Here is an 18,989-nt window from a genome sequence, read left to right as displayed (position 1 = left end):
AGAGTCTGGCAAGACTGGCCCGTACGGGCAGGGGTACCTTTACCTTTACCTAATACTCCTGGAGTCTGTTGGGTGGCCTTGGCACAGAAGGAAGTGGATTGAAAGTGGCTTGATTCATAGCATGGATTTCATTCATCTTGAAAGAAGCTGAGATTTTCACTAATGTGTGTATCTAATATATGCATTTTTGCGTGTGGTACTTGGCTGGAGAACTACATTGCACAACACAGAAAAGTGTGAATGTCAAAGGATGATAATGTTTTGGTTCACGTAAATTGTTTAGGAATGTATGAATTTGGTAGGTTTCTTTTTTAAATGAGAACTGAATGAAATCCCACCCCCTTCCTACTTGTCACCTATGGCGGTGAAGTGTAAAGTTTTGTTTCAGATCCCATTTATGTTTTTCTTCCTTAAATAAAATGTTTACATTGCAAATATAACAGGAAAAGCATCTACTTGCATTATTATTAGCTGTCCATATGTCAAAGTTGGTAGCCACAGGGGCGTGTTAATTATAAGATTCAGGTGTGGAAAGGGCAATAAGGTGAGTAATGGATGGTGGATATTTGTGTAACCTAACATTGTACAAGTGTAACTGGTACAGTCTGCCCCAACCCCCACCATGGATTACTCTGTGCCTGTCTTATCAAATTTTGCTTGCAGTTTCAGCACTGTTTTGAACAATTTGTGTGATATTAAATAAACATTCTGCATGCATGACTCCACTTTCCTAGTCATTAGTTAATGTGTGCTTTAAAAAGCAGCAGTTGGTCAGTTCAGACCCAGGAGGATTTCCAGTTCCTGTCCCTTTAATGTTGACACGTAAAAAACTGTATCAGGTTTCCTGTCTTTTAGCAAGTTGTTGATACATGGATATTCTCTCTTGTAGCTTTTTCAATAAATATTTGGAGTGTGTCTTTGTAAAATGTTCCAAATACAGGTTGGGTTGCCTCTCATGGGATCCCTTTCTTCTGGTTTGTTTTTGTCAAACGAAAAACAAAAAAAATGCCGTTAGATTAATTAGCAGTTTCTGCTAATGAATAGAAGCAGGAAATTGGTTTGGAAAGTCTACTTTTATGAATCCATCATGGGTATTTCATGCTATTGGATTTGCTTTCCTGAGTCACAGTGGAGCAGTAGGCACTGAAGAAACATATGAATATGATTCGCAATTAAATCTCCCAACCAAGTCTCCATAATTTATGCTCACGTTGGTGAAAATGCCACAACCCTCTGGTGAACGTGGATCATCCCAGACTGTAACTCTTGAACTGGAGATGAGGCAGGGATCGTGCCTGAAGTTGTGTGGCAATCCCCACCACCTCCCCAGTTCCAGCTGGGGACTGGTTTGCCCACTGTATTGCCAACCACGCTATATACCAGGGGTCAGCAAGGCTTACCGGGCATGGGCCAGATCACTCCCATGGAGATCCTCCATGGGCCGGACCGGCACAGCATGATGCTGGAAATCGCATCTGCGCATGACCGCGGTGCCGGAAATCACTTCTGTGCATGCCCAGATGCTGGAAATTATGCCTGGCAAACACAATTTCCGGCATCTGGGCATGCACAGAAGCGATTTCCAGAGCAACGGAAGAGAGTCCCCGCGCCGTGCTGCACCGGTTTAGAACAGCACATGGGGACTCGCCGAGCAGGCGGTTCGTGGACTGATTAAACAGCCTCCATAGGCTGCTTCTGGCCCATGGGCCTTAGGTTGCCAACCCCAGCTATATGCACTGCCTCAACAGCATGGAACCAAAATTGTAAGCCCCTGCCACCCTCTCCAGTTCAGAGCTGGAGAAGGGAGCCAAGGCACTGTTTTGAATTTTCATGGAGACACACAGCACAAGGTTAGGGACAAAGAAAAGGGCAGGATTCTGGTGATTGTGGGTTGTTTTTTTTACAACCAAGACCCTCTGTGGACCTCTGCTCCCAGTATTCTCCCTTTTACTTAAAAGCAGCTGATCCACATTAGATCAGATCAGTGGCACTAGGAGAGGGTGGGGGTCGTAGCCTTCTGCCCTAATGGTTCATTGTTCTAAATCCCCCCACCCTGTGCCATTAACCCTGTAGCAGAAAACAATATGGGCACACTTCTGGAGGACTAATAGCTTTGGGGTTGCAATTTAGAGGTGGGAAGTGGCATGAGGTGATTGAACACCCTCTTCCAGCCTTGCAGCTCTGATTAGTTTCACAGTGGCCCTCAGCTGCTTTTTGGTTAAAGTGAACTCATCAGGAGATTCAGTCACAGATTGCCTGCATCTTATTGGTTAGGCCTTGGGGCTCCAGTCCTAAACTTACTTTCCTGGAAATAAGTTCATTGGAAACCAGTGATGATTACTTAGAGGTAAACATTGTTAGATAAATGTCAGTCCAATTAGGAAATAACCTATTATTAACTCCTGTCTCTTTCAAAATCAGATGAGTAATGCAGTTTGTTAAATGCAGCTCTTAAAAGTAATGTAAGTATTCCTTGCAAGTAAATGTGGGTAGAAATTTCCGAGCACAAGAAATCATTGTGAGATGAGCCAGCCTTACTCCACAGTCAGACTCTCATCTGGTCCTTTAAGTGGAAAAACAATCATGTTGTTATGTTCCTTCAATGCCTACTGATCCATTGCGGCTCTGAGAAGAACCTCTAATGGATTGAAGTGCCCATGATGGTTTCGTAAAGGTTAACTGAACAAATTCTTGTACTTGGAAATATCTCTGGGTGCATTAGAGGGAGAGGGAAGCAGCTAGCAGGTAAAGCCATAATGTGCCCAATCAAGACAGCATTAGTAGAGATTTCTTGGTACCTGGATTTTGCTTCTTCTCGAATCAGGGTGCATAAATGTGTTTTGCTGCTTAATGGGATATCTGAAGTGCAGTGAAACAACTCTGCAGATAAAGCTGAGGCTGGGACTATGTCCCATTTCAGTTGATGGGCCTTGCTTCTGAGAGAACATGTCTAGGCTTGCACTCTAAAATTCTTTAAAATAAAGCACAGGGCAGTCTACCTGAAATGTTCTGACTTTCTGCCACCCACTCCCATGAAGCTGGCAGGAAAGGTGCAAGTTAATTTACTACCTGCCATTTTGAGTACAGAAAGACAATGTGTTCAGAATAAAAGTCACCGGAACGAACAGGTGTAGAGCAGCATGGTAAGCTCCAGTAGCTGCTGGTACATTTTAAGGGACAGTAGAAGTTGCTGGTGAATTACCTGTTCCACCTGTGTGCAGTATACCCCAGGATACACATTTCTCCCCTGAAATACTCCGCTTATTGAAATGTGATGGATACATTCCTCATACGGATTCCCTTTATGAGTGGAAATGACCAGTTTAAGAATAGTGGCTTGATTGTGGCCTGCTTTGTTTAAAGAAGCCTGCTGGAGCCTGAGAGCCAGAATGCACCAGGAATTCCATTGTGCTGATAGATTTATTTATTTTTTAATAAATTAACCTGGGGGGGGGGAGCTAATTTGACTGGGAAGCAATATAGGATGCGGCACCTTTCCCCATGCTATTTTACTGATATATATCCCCAAACATAGAGCAAACAACAAATCCGGCGATGTTTCAGTCAGGACAGTGATGTGGGAGTAAAGAGTTAAATGTGCCTAACCCCCACACCACTTCTCTGCTCAAGTTAGCAGCCCTGCCTCAGTGGCTGCATTTAAAAGAAGAAAATGGACTTTGGCTCTGACATTACTCTGAATATTTTTTTAAAAATTCATTTTTATGTAATCGGTCTACTCAGATCTTGATATCTTTTACTGAGGGCATTCTTCCCACCACCATCAGAGATAAAGGGGTGACCAGAGAAAGAGCTTTTGCAAAAATTACAACTGCACCATGCAGATAGAATAATACTTGGACCAAGTTTAATTATTTTATTTTGTGGGCTTCCTTGTAAAGGGTTGGTGGAATATTAATCATACCAACAAATACTCTCCTTGTGTGCAATTTTTCATTTAGCCCACACTGGACTTTCAAGAACAGGTTCTTCCCACACTTTAGTTAACTTGAAAGAAACTGGAAGATCAAAAGCTATATTCTGATTTCATTAAAACGAGGCTGCCAGTGCTTCTTATACTCTGATCTCACATAATAAACAAAATTATGCTCACTAATTCTGTGTTTCCCCGAAAGCCAATATGATTACTATGAAGTGAAAGACTCGCATCTATGAACTCTATGCCAGTAATAACATGCAGTAACTTTGGGGAAACGAGACACATTATAGCAGTTAGAGTGCTTTAGCAGTCCTCTGTTATGGTTGCAAGCAGTTCTTCCAGATGGGTTGATAATGTAATTAGAGAATGTTGTGTTAAATGAGCCAGTGTTTTTAAATTGGCTGCTAATTTTCCCACCTATTAACCAGCTTTTTTCCCTTTGCAGAAATCACTGCATTAGAATGACTTCTGGTGGCTGCTCATTAACTACAGAATCTTAAGAACCCTCTGCTCTATCACCAGAAAATAAGCATTCAGGAAGACATACTGTGTGTCAGTCTGGCTGACATTTCCTTATGTTAGAGAGACAAAAGTACCTTTTACTGCTTAGTTAATTTATGGAATTCTTCGCCAGAAAATGGGTGATGACCACTGGCTTAGATCTTTAGGAGGAGGTTGTCAGGAGGGTTGAGGAAGAAAGGCCTAAACAACAGCTATTACTCATATGACATCCATTGGCTAAGACCTCTTGTGTTGAGGTCTGCTGTATGCAATAGCCTACAGCTTATTATGGAATGAGCTTTCATAAGCCAAGGTCTTATCAGATGCATGAAGTGTTATCCTGACACACAAGGTTTGGACAGAGAAAGGATTGTAAAAAGTTGGAATGGAAAATGGAATGATGTTTCTAGAACTTGGGTAAGACTGCAGCCCTAACTTGGGAGCATATCTCATTGAATTCAGTAGGATTTATATCTGAGTAGACATGGTTAGGATTTCAGCCTTGAGTCATCTTGGGTTGATGACATCTTGGGTTGACTAAGGGTGCAGTAGTGATTAGATGTACCAGGAACTCCTGGGAACGTAAGCAGAAACAGTATGATTCATTACCTTCTACCTTAAACAAAAATTAACACTTTCATATTGTCGATTGAACATTTACCATACAATCATAGAACTGTAGAGTTGAAGCGTCATCTAGTGCAACTCCCTGCAATACAGGATGAGTAACTTGTTTTCTGGAATTCTTGGTGCACCAGTAAAGAATTTTTGATTTCCCCAACTTTCAGTGCAATCCCATGTATGTTTACTCAAAATTAATCCTACTATGCTTAATGAGACCTAACTTACAGGTAAGTGAGCAACTTTTGGATGAAACCATTTAATTGTAGGACTTCAAGTAGAGGCAGGACTGGATTTCCAGCTTGGGTTTCCTGTATCACATGGGGGGGGGGTTGTTGGGATTGCCTACAAGGCCACCTCCAGCTCTTTGTTTCTAGGACTATGGCCTTGGGCTGTGCAAACATTACTATTTACTCTGTTTCCAGTGGTGTATGAAGTTGTGTGGACATTAGACAGAGCTGCCCTATAGTTTCTTCAGAAATACAGTCATACCTCATGTTACGTTTGCTTCATGTTACTTTTTTTCAGGTTACATCCCGCGGCGAGCCAGAAGTACTGGAAAGGGTTACTTCCGGGTTTCACTGCTCATGCATGCGCAGTAGCGCTAAATCATGCTTCTCGCATCTGCGCAGATACGGTGCTTCAGGTTGCGGGCTTTTCATGTTGCGAATGGGCCTCCGGAACGGATCCCGTTCACAACCAGTGGTACCACTGTACTGCTGTTTAATGTGCTTCCTCTCAAACCAACTCTCATTCCAAAGGAAAAACTTAGCCACATTCACTTTATAAGCTGTCATCTGGCATGTGGAGACAACACATGAATAGAAATGTGTTGGGGGGGAGGCACAATTGTGGGGGGGGGATCAAAAGGGTTGTGTGTATCAGGTGAGGACATCCCTGCCCTGTCTCTGGTGTGTACAACACTGTGGAAATGTGACTTGAAATACAGCGAGGGAATCAACTTTGCTGCATTTTAAACCGCTAATGTGTATGTAGCCTTAGTCACACAACTGCTGTTTCCAGGCTGAGGGGGTTGCCCTTTTACTGCTGAAAATGCACCTGGACTCTATGTTGTAAGACAGTCCTTCAGTTGCTCTCACCATGTCTCCCTTCGTGGCAAGGCTAACAATGGGACTGTAAAAACTGACCTTGCGGAAGAGATAGTTCTTCTATAAATCTGTAACAACGGGATTTGCTTTTTGTTGTGTTTTTCTTGTCATAGATAGCGAAGGAATTTTTATGGCTGTATTTTATGAATTCTGTTTTATGGTAAAAGCGTGTATTTTAAGTGATTTTCTTTTAATGCACAATTTTAAAAATGCTTTTTCTCTCTGGGTGAAAGCGTGTATGGTCATGTGTTATTTTCTTGTTTCTGTCTTTAATAAGACTAATACAAACCCTAATGATAAGGGATAGATATTCCAAATTTATTTTATTTTATCTAAATCAAGTTGAACATGTTATCTGGCTACTTGAGGTGACTATGGAAAAGTACAATTTAGTGAGGCATTGCTGGAGGAAACTGGCTGATGGTTTCACATGGTAAGGATGGTTATTATCCTTGGTTAAATGAGGCATTGACTAATTGACAATGCTTCTTGATAACACGTTTTGTTTGGGTAGATATCTACCCACTCTTTAAGAAAACATCATTATGCAAAGATAACCCAGCCAGCCTTAGACCAACACTCGGCTTTGCATTTTTAAGGAAGGTAACTGTGTAGGTGTGTGTGTTAGCACAGCAATAACTTACTGTATTTGACTAAGTTGGGTGCATGGAAAAATCAGATATTAATCTACCTCACCTAGTTTGAAATTTTAAGAAGTATATGTTAAAACCACTGCATTTATTTTAATGTGCTGAATTATCAGTTTCTACTATTAAAGTACAGCTGGATTCTTCTGGGTTGTATTGAAATGTCATTACTGCCTGTTAGATTTTATATTTATAAAACTTTAACAGCAAGATTTAAGAATATGGTTCTTATCTTTTCTCAGTGTAAGTGCTATTTGGGCATTCAAAAACAAGAGAGGGGAGTGTGATCATGCTTATTTAGCCTGTTATCGTGCTTTGTGCCAATCCCTATCCAAGGCTGTCTACAAACTGAATCATTTCAACATCAAGGAAGCCTGCTTGAATGCACATACAATGTTCCCATGAACTGGTGGGATGGTGGGAGCAGGAATGTGTGTGTTTGCCCTGTACTGTCGCCCACCTCATGCCCCGGCAATTATTGTTTTGACTGCCTAAATAGGGTTCTGATGTGCTAGCAACAGTGAATTTGGACTCTGGACTGTTCATTTATTCATTTTATTTCTATGCTGCTTTTACACACACACACACACACACACACACACACCATGCTCAAAGTGGCTTACAACAAAGAAGCAGGGATGCATTTCAAACAAACAATACAGAAACAATTTCATAGTAACACAGCAAAACAATAGCAAATATAACAACATACAAAAACCCGCATTCCAATACTATAAATATAACAGTATTACTTAAACAACATGCGAAATAAGAAAAATAAAAAGGGAGCGTCACAATTTGATCTTTGTCCTAGAAAAACCTCTCCCATGATGTTGCTACAACATGGTTGACATCCTGAAGAACTTGTAGCATCACTTATCCAAAGCAGGCCAGAATTGTGCCTCCCAACGCCATGTAAATATTTTTCTTTTCTTTGCGGCCTCTTCAAAATGTATACAATATCTAGAGTGTTGATCTCTGTATTTTTATATAACATTCATGCAATGTCTGGCTTCTTGAAAGGTTATGAATTCAGTCTCACACTTAGACGCACACACATACACCTACTGCAATTATTTCCCCAGATCCTACGTAATCAAGGCTGGTAGGCAATGTTAGTAATATATCCTCTTTAAAAGAAAAAAGAAAAAGCGACAAACCTTTCTCTGCAAACCAGGAAGAATTGCCATAGGTCATGAGCTTAACTAGCGTCATTGTATGGACTACAATAAGTCAGTGTTTGCCTCAGCTGCCTATAACTAGTTATCCCAGATTCTTAAATATATGGAATGTTAGAATGAATGGCAATTAGTCATGTGAATTTTAGTCATACTAGAGTGGGCTGCGTCTTTAATATTCTACAGTATGATGTTTGTGTTATGTAGAGAACATTCTTTGGAGAAGTAGACACAATTAATACTGTACTGCACACTAAGATGGGCAGTCAAATTCTCTTTAAAAGAAGTATCTTTGAATTCTGTAGGGTGGTAGTTCAAAAACATTCTTTACAGTTCTGGTAATTTACTAACCCTGGTTTTTGTAGAACTATTTATAGTTAGGAAGTGAGAATCCCTATAGCTTTCATTTTGTTTCTTAAAATGCCTCTGTCTCTCTCAAAGGTTGGGGTACTCCATAATAGCCAAGTATTTTCTCTGTGATTGTGTTTTATTAGCCTTAACACTAGTAAAATACATTCTTCCTAATCTCATTGATTTCTTAGTTCCATTCCTATACCCATAACTTGTTTTGATTACTGACAGTTCAAGCTGGAATGGGGAAAACTGGTCCTCCTGATGTTGTTATATTCCAGGTCCCTTCAGCCCCAGCCAACCTGGCCTAGTGGTCAGGGATGATGGGAGCTGCAACATCTGGAGGGCCACAGATTCACCATCCATGAACTAAAGGGGATGAATTAAAATTAAAGCTGGCTCCTACAGTGAAATATGAAGAACAATGATCAAAGTTAGAAAGCATAATCACTTACATTAGGCCTGGAGGTGTGTCCCGTGGGTAATGGAAACTGGAATCCAACAACATCTGCAGGGTTTCAGGTTCTTCACTCCTGAGCTGCATCATGCTCTTTGGTCCAAAAATGGTCCTGCAGGTATCATTCTAACAAGGAAAGGAAAGGTGATACACTGTACATGTCTTTTTCAGGTACAGTACCTGCTCATTGAAAAGCTAGCAGGATGACTCTTTGAAAAGTTGCCAGCAAAGGTCTTGAAAACAGCAGCAAGCTATTGGCAAAGATTAGGATCCTCTTAAAAAAATATTTCTAATTTTCAGATTAAATGAAAATCATTGCTCCACTTCTCCTGCTTCCTTCAACTTCCTGCTTATTTCCCTACGCTTTCTTTCTCTAACCTGTACTTCAGCCTCAAATCTTTCATGTTGCTACTTCAGAAAAGATTAGTTTTCTCAATACCAGCTCATGGCCACTTCATTCCTGTTTTTATAAATAAACTGCAAATATATATATATAAATATATGGATATATGTATAAAACTAAAATAGATACATGAGAAAAGATGTGTCATGGTGGGATCCTAGGCATCTGTTTATAGATCTGAGGGGACTGACATTACAGAATCATGCTTTAAAAGTCTTAACACTATCAGTTGTTAAAGATCTGAGAATACTTTCACCACACACAAAAAGTTATCAAAACATAATGTTGAAAAAATAATAATCATGGTTTTGATTTACATAGTTAGAGCTTGAGTAGGGAAGCAGGCTAAAATTATGTCCAGGTTTTTCTATACATTGTAATTGACATGAATAATTATTTTTCTTTTATGCAGCTAAATATTTTGGTTGACACTGGAAGTAGCAATTTTGCTGTTGCAGGAGTACCAAATGCAGATCTGACCTCCTACTTCAACACAAAAGTGTAAGTGTATTGCTCTCCATCTTGACAATATTTCTATTGACAAAAAAAGTACTCCCAAAATAACACTGGGAAAAAACATAGTTTTGAATTACGTGATTAGTTCTCAGGTAGGAACACAGATAAAATGTTTTCCTTGTTTTACCATAGTTAATGTGGAGGGCTGCATCTCCATATTTGCAGACCTGTATCCTTGTGCGGTTTCACACACACACGCCCTAATGATGTATTATGTGTGTCAGAACCTCATAAGTGGCTCACATGTCCAACATTGCCCTCCCTTTCGGCAAAAGGATATTTGCATCTAAAGGAACTATGTCACTGACTGAGCAACAAGTGTGTCCGTGCTGCCAAATGTTATTGGGATATCACAATATACTTCTGCTGTAATGTATTGATCAGCCTTTTGAAATCAGATGATAAGAGTGCAATGGAGTTCATGCCAGTTTTATCACTGAGCTGCTTAGTGCCATAACTGTTGCTGCATTGAGCCAGTCGGGTTTCCATTAAGCAGGGTCTGTTGATGTGGCAGAATTAAAGACCTGGAGTTTTATTCAACATAGCACTAAGGAGACTGCTCTGTCAGTGCAAACTTTTCTGCTCGTCCAATGGAACAATCTCCCACTGTCCCCCATGCACTGTTCTGGAGGTTCTCCTGACCCTCAAGAGCCCATTTGGAGTGGATGTGAAGGGGAAGATGGGGGTGAATAATTACTTGGGGTGAATAATTACACAGGCTTCTGCTGGTGCAATGATTTTGTTGAATACAGCCATGTACTGTATTTTTATTTTTCACACACACATATAGATATAAAATAATAGTGTGCCAATAGTTGTTCTGTAGTTTATACATGCTATTTACTTGACACATGTATGTATTTAATAAGCTTAAAGAAAGATACAGACAAGTTGTAAAATTGCAGTATGAAATTGCTATTACAACAATGAATGAATATTTCAATGGATTATAGCTGGTTGAAAAGTCCCAGAGCAACTGTTATTTTTGCATTGATTTTCGAAGCTCAAGGGAGCTATTGGTGGTATAATTGAAATTATAGTAAATAATTAGACAAAGATCTAATTTTTGTCAAAGGAAATCCTGAAATACATTACAGCAAAAATACATTACAGCAAAACAAGTTAAAATTGCGGTGCTGTCATGTTCTGCACTAATGCAAGTAGTATTGAGGAAAAATTATCCCATAGATGGAGTGTTGGCTGCCTTCTGTTTTTAGACTAGCGTCTAATAGACTTCTCAGACCATCTAGCAATTGGGCATCCTTATATTGTTAAGGTATATCTAATAGACATTTGATTCCATAATTATATGTAGGAAAGGGAGGCTATATATAACATTTTCTGCAAAGAGATGTTTTAGAAGAAAATGAATATAGTTTACATTTTGTCATAAGCTCATAACTGAAATCAAACATTAGTCTCTTTTGTCTTTTTAGTAGATCAAAATATTATTCATTCATTCATTCATTCATTCAATTTATAAACTGCCCTTCATCTGAAGATCACAGGGTGGTTTTATACTGTAAACACAAAAACGTACACTACATTTAAGTGGAAAGTTGAAATGGGGAGGAATTGCTCTGGTTGATGTGACATTTTGGAATATGTGGAGGGAAAGGTGCAATTTTTTTGAGTTTTCATGATTTATACATCATTCACTTTTCCCTGTTGCAGAATTTGGATGAAGCCCATGGTTTCTCTTCAAATCATATAAATATTTCACATAAGATGATAATTTGTAGCATGTAGCACAATACAGCATTGCTTTGTAAGTTTTCAGTGCCCCTTTCTTCCTTTCTTAGATCAAGCACATATAAGTTACTGGGCACTGTGGTCTCTGTTAAATATACCCAAGGAAGCTGGATAGGGACTCTCGGCACAGATGTTGTTACCATCCCTAAAGGAATCAACGGCACTTTTACCATCAACATTGTAACCATCTCTGAGTCAGAGAATTTCTTTTTGAAAGGTGTTCAATGGCATGGGATCCTTGGACTTGCCTATGATGCCTTGGCTAAGGTAATTTGAGTGCTTACCTACCGACTCGTACATTAAGAGCATATGGTGATCCTGCTAGGCTACCATCCCGTTCTCACAATGGCCGGCCAGGTACCTGGGGGAAGCCTGTAAGCAGGGCATGGTTGCAGCAGCAGCACTGCCCACCTGTGAATCCCAGCAACTGCCTCTGGACACTGGAGGGAGTACATAACCATCAGGAAATTGAATGGAATCCATTCTGGAAGTCCATATGACTTCTGAAACATTCAGAAACCAAGGCACAGCTTCCGATTGGCTGCAGGAAGCTCCTGCAGCCAATCGGAAGCCACAGAAGTCACGTCGGACATTTGGGTTCCAAAGAACGTTTGCAAACCGGAACACTCACTTCCGAGTTTGCGGCGTTCAGGAGCCAAAATGTTTGACTCACAAGGCGTTCGGGATCCAAGGTACGGCTGTATACTGCAATAATTCTGTCCAAGACTATGTGAAGGAGACTGAAGCCAGTCTCATTCCTATACCCAACCATATGCTCTTACTTGCAAAATAATAATACTGGTTCAGAATTCATGGGCAATTTCTAGATCTTAGCTGGGAAATTTAACATGTAAAATAAGCATACATGCTTTGGAATATATATATGAGAGAAACACTGTCCTGGTGGTGTTGGAGGTGAGGCAGGCATGTAAAGTGAGGAGGTGTAAGGCACACTCTTAATCCCATCACATGTAGAGAGATTTAGATCTGGTGTAACATCTGACAGACATCTACAGATGGATCATTAGATTAAAGATTGGTTTATTATAACATCTCTGTCAGCATGATTAATTTACATGTAAACGATTTAACCATTTTAACCCGCAAAATGATTCACATGGGTTCCATATGGAAGGCATTGGAGAGAGAAATGCTTTCTGAGGGGTGAACAGACACCTGATTTATACATAATTAACACTTTGTTTTGTTTTTGCTGCAGCCCTCAAGTTCTGTGGAGACATTTTTTGATTCCCTTGTGAATCAAGCAAAGATCCCCAATATATTTTCCTTACAGATGTGTGGAGCTGGATTGCCAGTTACTGGAACTGGTACCAATGGAGGTAGTCTTGTGGGTATCTGCCAACCTGAAACAGAAAATATTGGTGACTTTTTACCACTTTTGTAATGCGGTGAATTTAAACCTGTTTACTTGGAATTCAGCCCTTTTCATTGCATTATGCTTTTAATTACCATATCCATTAGAAGGCAAAACAAACAGATTTAGAGTGGCTTACTCAATTTTCCATTCAGACTATTAAAATTAGAGAAGCATGCATAAATTTCTCATACTTATCCACATTAAGTTTCTTTTACTGATTTTTCCAATAGTGAATAAAAAAATCTACCTGTGGGGATTTGAAGATCTGCTCTATTGTTCTAACAGTATGATAAGTAAAATCATCATCCAGAACTTTGGATGGTGCAGCCTTATTCAGGTGTTATAGGGAGGAGAAAGGCTATGCACCCTGACCATGCACTCTAGCCCCAGCCCTTACCTTCTCACATTGAGTGGGAATGTCTGAAGGGTGCTTCTAAGAACATTCACCTGAATGTGTAGTAATAGACTTTCCCATTCAACCCAGAATGATCAGCGCACCACAGAAAAGACTGTGTGCACCTTTACACCCTTCACTCATGTTGGGAGTTTCCTATTTTTGTATTATGTGTGAACATAGATTTTATGATCCAAGCAACATGTAAGCAAAGTTCTGTTGGTTTCATTGTAACGTCCATGTCAATGGGTATACATTTCTGGGTATACATTCATTCTGTGTATCCTAAAGAAACTGTGTTGCCCCTCTTTTTCTTCTAGCTAAAGTGGATTAAGAAGTGCTTGTTTGTCTTTGCATGCTTTATTTTTGTCCATTCCTGCCCCTCACAGTTGACATTCAGCATTCTATATAGAATTTGTTTTGTAAGAGAAGCACAAAAAGTGCCATTCTATACATGCTTACCCAGATGGGTCCTGTTGCATTCAGTGGGGCCCACCCCCAAGTAAGTGTACATTGGATAGCTCTGTAAGAAAACGTGACCCACAGCCATTAAAATCAGTGAGGCCTCCCCCCATATATTTTGTGATATCTCAGCTGTTCGTGGTTTTTCTTCCCATAAAGTTCAAGTTTAACAAGCAGTCTCTGCTCTGCTCAGAGTTACTTGGGCCACTAGTTTTCCTAAATGAAAATGCCTAGCATATGGATATACTGTTTGGGTCAATATTTTAAACCATGGGGCAAAACCATTTGAGAGGGGAGGTCACAAATGTACACATGATAATCTGCACTTGCTCTATGCCCATGCCCAGCCTCCTCCCCCATAATTGCTGCCTGACCTTAACAAGGGGGAGATGTAATAAAACTGCATCATAGTTGCCCTAATTCTTGCATTGTGTTTCTCCTCCTGTCTTTTTTTTTTATTTCCCATTGCCAGCCTTTATTCCAAATAGCTTAACAATGAAATATTGTTAAAAGCTTAGTCAATGTACAAAGATGAGAACTTTTCTGAAGAAGTGTGCATGCACACGAAAGCTTATACTTAGTTGGTCTCTAAGGTGCTACTAGGCAATTTTTTTATTTCAACTTTTCCCTGTTATTTAGAAACTGTCTGTGACTTGCTCTTTAGAAAGAGAGAGAGAGGTAAACAAACATAAAGCATTTGTGACATAGAGAATGTCTGACCTCCCTGGGTTTATTACTCATAACCGGTAATACCTGAAATTATGCCTTCTAAAATTCTGTTCGCCCATGTATCTTAAGACACAGTCTTACGTCTGAGCAGAAGACTAGCCATGTTCTGATTAAAATATTTTTTTTAACTGCTTTAATTTAGTTTTACTAAAAAAAAACCTGACTGGGTCTGCAATGCATATGTTAAATGCATATGTTAAACAAGTGGGTTTAAAATGCGTGTAAATACAACTTAAGTCCCCTGAGCACCACCTGACAAGGGGACATGCATGCTCTATATCTTTACTGTCGTGTGTTTGATTGTGCGGCAACCACCATTTCCTTTTCAGGTCCTGGGTGGAATTGAACCAAGCCTATACAAGGGGGAAATCTGGTACACACCTGTTGAGAAAGAGTGGTATTATCAGGTTGAAATACTCAAATTGGAAGTTGGAGGCGAGAACCTTAACTTGGACTGTAAAGAGGTATTTATAGCAAGGAAGCACAATTTAATCTTTCTTCATTCAGGGGTGGCCAATATGGTGTTAGTCAGACTGCATGTCATGGCGGTGCGGCCGCTTCACTTCCCTCATAGCTGTGATGGCTTCCCCTCACTGAAACTGGGAGCAGAGTGTCAGCAAGGGAGAGAGAAGCTCTGGGTTGGTGGGTGCAAGAGCCCTTGAAATGTTCTTAGACTCCAGCTCCCACCAATCGCAACCATCATGGCCAATAGTTAGGGAGGGTGGGAGTTGTGGTCCATTAATGTATAGAGGGTAACCACCCCCTGCATTCCAAAAATCTAGTGTAAAATGCTAATCAGCAAATGTGGAGAACAATTGGATTAGTGTCGAATCCTAAATATACTTCAGTTGTGTTGAAAAGGAATTTATTTCAGAGCATACAAATTTAAGTTAGAGTGTGTAGATGGGAGGAAAAACACTGTTTGCAGATGCCAGCCTTTTTTTCATTTGCAAGCATCTGCTAGCCTCAGTTTCTCTTCCCCAGATCTCTTTTCTACTGGACTTTTCCCATGATCCTTTCATGAGTTGTCATGTACTCTGGCATCCCTAGTCTTGCCTGTGAAATGTTGGAGGGTGTGCAGGTTTATCTGCTACATGCAGTTCTCCCTCAAACTGACCAGTCTGGCCAATTTTTATTGCTAACTAAAGGTAGAAAAGTAAAGATTTGCCCCCTTTCCCTCATATTGTCTTTAAAGAACCCTAATATTTTTTGGCAAAATAATCTTTGTGCTCCTAGATGGTGAGACTCAGCTTCTTAGTAACTGTGGTTGTTTTTTAACGTCTAAGGTTGAAATCATTTTCTATCATGTTTCTATCATGTTTTACATTGCTGTGACCTGCCCAACTGAAGAGTGGGTACTAAAACCAATCATAGCAACAATAGCAACATGGATTAGAAATATAATTAATCATATATACATAGATACTGGGGGGGGGGGAGCCCCACTGAAGTTGATTAAGACTTGTTTCTGAGTAAACCGGCATGAGACTGGGCTGTTAGTCTTACTGTCTTACAAATGTGACATGCAGAGCCATCTTTCCCATTGGGTTTACTGACGTGTTGCAGCAGGGCTCCGGCCTCTCAGCATGCAGCTTCCTTCCCAAGCCCCTGCGGGAGGAGAACGATTCCCTGCAGAGGCTTGGGAAAAGGTTGACAACATTGGGGAATGAAGTGGGATGGGGTGCCGGAGGAATCTTTGCACCACGGTGCCGGATATGCTTAAGACGGCCCTGGTGACATGTTTTATTATATATGTGTATATTTATCTTCCATGGATTAAGTGGCTGGCTCCTTGTGCTAACTGCTCGTCTTTCTGCCTCTGCGTCCCTCTGACCAAGTCCTTGTGCAGTTCTTCTCCAATTTTTAGAATTTAGTGCTACAACCCCTAATGTATCATAATTCAGATATGTATGGAAATCATCCAACAGGCTACACACCCACGCCAATGCCCACACATCAGAGCTATTTTTTTGCCCAATTCCAGAGTTGGAACTTGGGTTTCCAAGGCAGGTAAGCTCCTGCAACTTTGAAATATGTCCAAACCTGCTACAAAGTTATCCAGTTTAGACATGGAAATAGTTCCCTCTTGTTCAAATTCAGGTTGTCAGCTGAGACTCTTCTGTGACGTATGATGTGTGTAATCCTGTCCAACAGACAATACATCTCACAGGACCAATTGAGCCTGGGGTCAGAGCTGGCTTTCCCATTAAACTTCTGCTCAGGCTATGCTGGGGGAATCCTGCTTGGGCTCAAGGCAGCTGAGAAATGTCACTGCCTCTGTAATGGGGATTTGGAGGAGGCATGCAGAGAGGAGCTGACATCACAGAGGGCCCTATGCTCTGCCATCGCACCACCAGAAGGAGCGGCTTTTATTGACTTTCCATTGCAGTTTGCTGCTGCAGCATGTTGATGTCTCCGTTCCCCTTTCCCCTGTTTAGTACAACTCGGATAAAGCCATTGTAGACAGCGGCACCACACTCCTGCGCCTGCCAGAAAAAGTCTTCAGTGCTGTTGTGGGAGCAATTATACAGAAATCCTTGGTAAGTTCCAGCTCATGAGACACATTGTTCCTTAAAGGAACTGTTTTAAATAGCTGTCTTAGGACAGTAGTTTCTCAATGGGGGATGCCACTAAGCCACCTTTTTCCATCACAGGTGGAGGAGACTTCTTAGGGAAGGAAGTGTAACTAATTTTTAATCACCATTTTAAAAATGGCATGATTTTGTTTGACTCTAATGTATTTACAGAGTAGAAGCATTCTGTCCTTCTCCAAACTTTGAGGAGTTTGGGCTAAAACCTAATGGCTTTGTTGGCAGCCATTCCCAAAATAAGTGCTCCTTTGCCTTGCAACACAGGCTATTGTTCTCTTAAAAAGAGACACTGTGACAGTGAACAATCTTGTTTGCTCTAATGGGTTTTTATCTATGTGTGGCTTAAGGCCCAGTGTGTGGATTGTGTCTACCAGAAAAAGTGTGTGTGTTTGTTATATTGGTGTATTTGTCAGAATCCAAAATTATGACCCAGGCTCTGGCTCTAAACCTCTGCCACAAGGAAAGTCCACTCACATGTGAGCCCCTCTCTCTCCCCCCCCCCTCCGATTGATACACACGGTGCACATTGTGCTACGGCAGAAGCTAAGTAGTTTGTCAAAATATAGTGTGTATTCTGTATTTCAGAGGTGTGGAAGCTGAGGTCATCCAGATGCTGTTAGACTCCATCTTGCATCAGCCACAGCCAACATGGCCAATAGTTGGGAATTATGGGAGTTGTATTGCAACAACATCTAAAGAGCCATAGGTTTATCATTCCCTGTTATATATTAGGAAGCAATTAAACTGCACATTAAATAAATAGAGGGGAGGAAGGTGGAAACATATTTTCTCCTTCTCCTCTCTGATCAATAGCAGGAAGGTAAACCAGAATCAGGAAGGATACACTACAGGTTTCATATTCTATGGATCAGAGCTTATTTTCTTCTGAAAAGCATGAAGCAGGGAAATGCCTAGTAGCTGTGAAGGCAGAGAGATAAGTGATGGGAGGGAGGAGACATTGTCACTGGGAAGGGCTGCCCTCTGCTCTTGAATGCCATCTTGGCACTGAATGCATGGGGCCATATCTTTTAGTCCTTCATAGAAAAGGAGCAGTAGCATGTGCACTAGGAAGTGAAAAGCTGTCTGCCTCCCTTGAGACTAGACTCCCCCACTGGCTGTTTTCTTAAATGAAAAGAAAGAGAAGGAAGGAACTGAGCCCAGAAATAATGAATGGAGGCTGCGCTTTGATCTTATGTCAGAAGAGCCTATCTAAATTCTTCAAATCTCTGACAGAACATTTCAGCACCACTTGTAGGTTGAATTGCTCAGTGTGAAACTAGCCGTATGACTCCAGGTAAACCTATTCACCAATTTGGCTTTTTCTCACTTAACAAATAACGAAAGTAGGAAACTGGCAGATTTTTACATGATTTTTGTGCATCTGCAGTAAGGATGGCTAGATCTGGATCCAATGATGGATATGGATAATAATATTTGCAAAATTGCTCCACTACTGATATATTATCGGGGGGGGGGGGGGCTCTAATGCAATTTGGGGGAAATGTAGTAGGAACTAGGGGTAACACTATACGATGACTTAGGACTGCTATTTCAATTTGTTAATCATCATATCCTGTCACTTCTAGATGTTAAATAATATGATATGAAAACATCCAATGTAATAATAAAACAAAATAAACATAAGAACCAAGCATCACTTTACAGGGCGCAGGATTTTTTTTAAGTGTTAAACCTTTTTTGTGTGATATTGAGTGTTAATCATACCTAAGCTTGTTGATTTCAGTGGATCTACTGTAATCATTACTGTAAATATGACTAACATTGGCTATTACACTACTTTTTTTAAAAAAAAAGTCATTCTAAAAGCCTAGGAGAAAAGGAAAGTTCATCTATTCCTGAAATGACATTAATATTGGCTCCAGGTTATTTAGGGAGACTTCATTTCAGGGGCAGTAGCTTCTCTCTCCTGTTTTTTCTTTTTGAAATATGTATCTTCTTCTGT

At 40.5% G+C, this 18,989-nt stretch overlaps 1 protein-coding gene across 1 annotated transcript in view; it reads left to right on the top strand.

Annotated features, from left to right (window-relative positions):
• Positions 1 to 18,989, top strand: part of BACE2 (beta-secretase 2) — a 37,291-nt gene that overhangs the window by 9,860 nt on the left and 8,442 nt on the right. Inside the window, exons 2-6 of the mRNA XM_081908746.1 lie at positions 9,617 to 9,705; positions 11,523 to 11,739; positions 12,692 to 12,820; positions 14,765 to 14,899; positions 16,874 to 16,975. Of these exons, the coding sequence (XP_081764872.1) occupies positions 9,617 to 9,705; positions 11,523 to 11,739; positions 12,692 to 12,820; positions 14,765 to 14,899; positions 16,874 to 16,975 (672 nt within the window). The remainder of the gene's footprint in view (positions 1 to 9,616; positions 9,706 to 11,522; positions 11,740 to 12,691; positions 12,821 to 14,764; positions 14,900 to 16,873; positions 16,976 to 18,989) is intronic.

Source organism: Podarcis melisellensis, assembly GCF_964234715.1.
Source record: "Podarcis melisellensis genome assembly, chromosome: 4".
Taxonomy (NCBI): domain Eukaryota; kingdom Metazoa; phylum Chordata; class Lepidosauria; order Squamata; family Lacertidae; genus Podarcis; species Podarcis melisellensis.
Note: the sequence above shows the minus strand (reverse complement) of the source record. Positions and strands in the feature narration are given on the sequence as shown.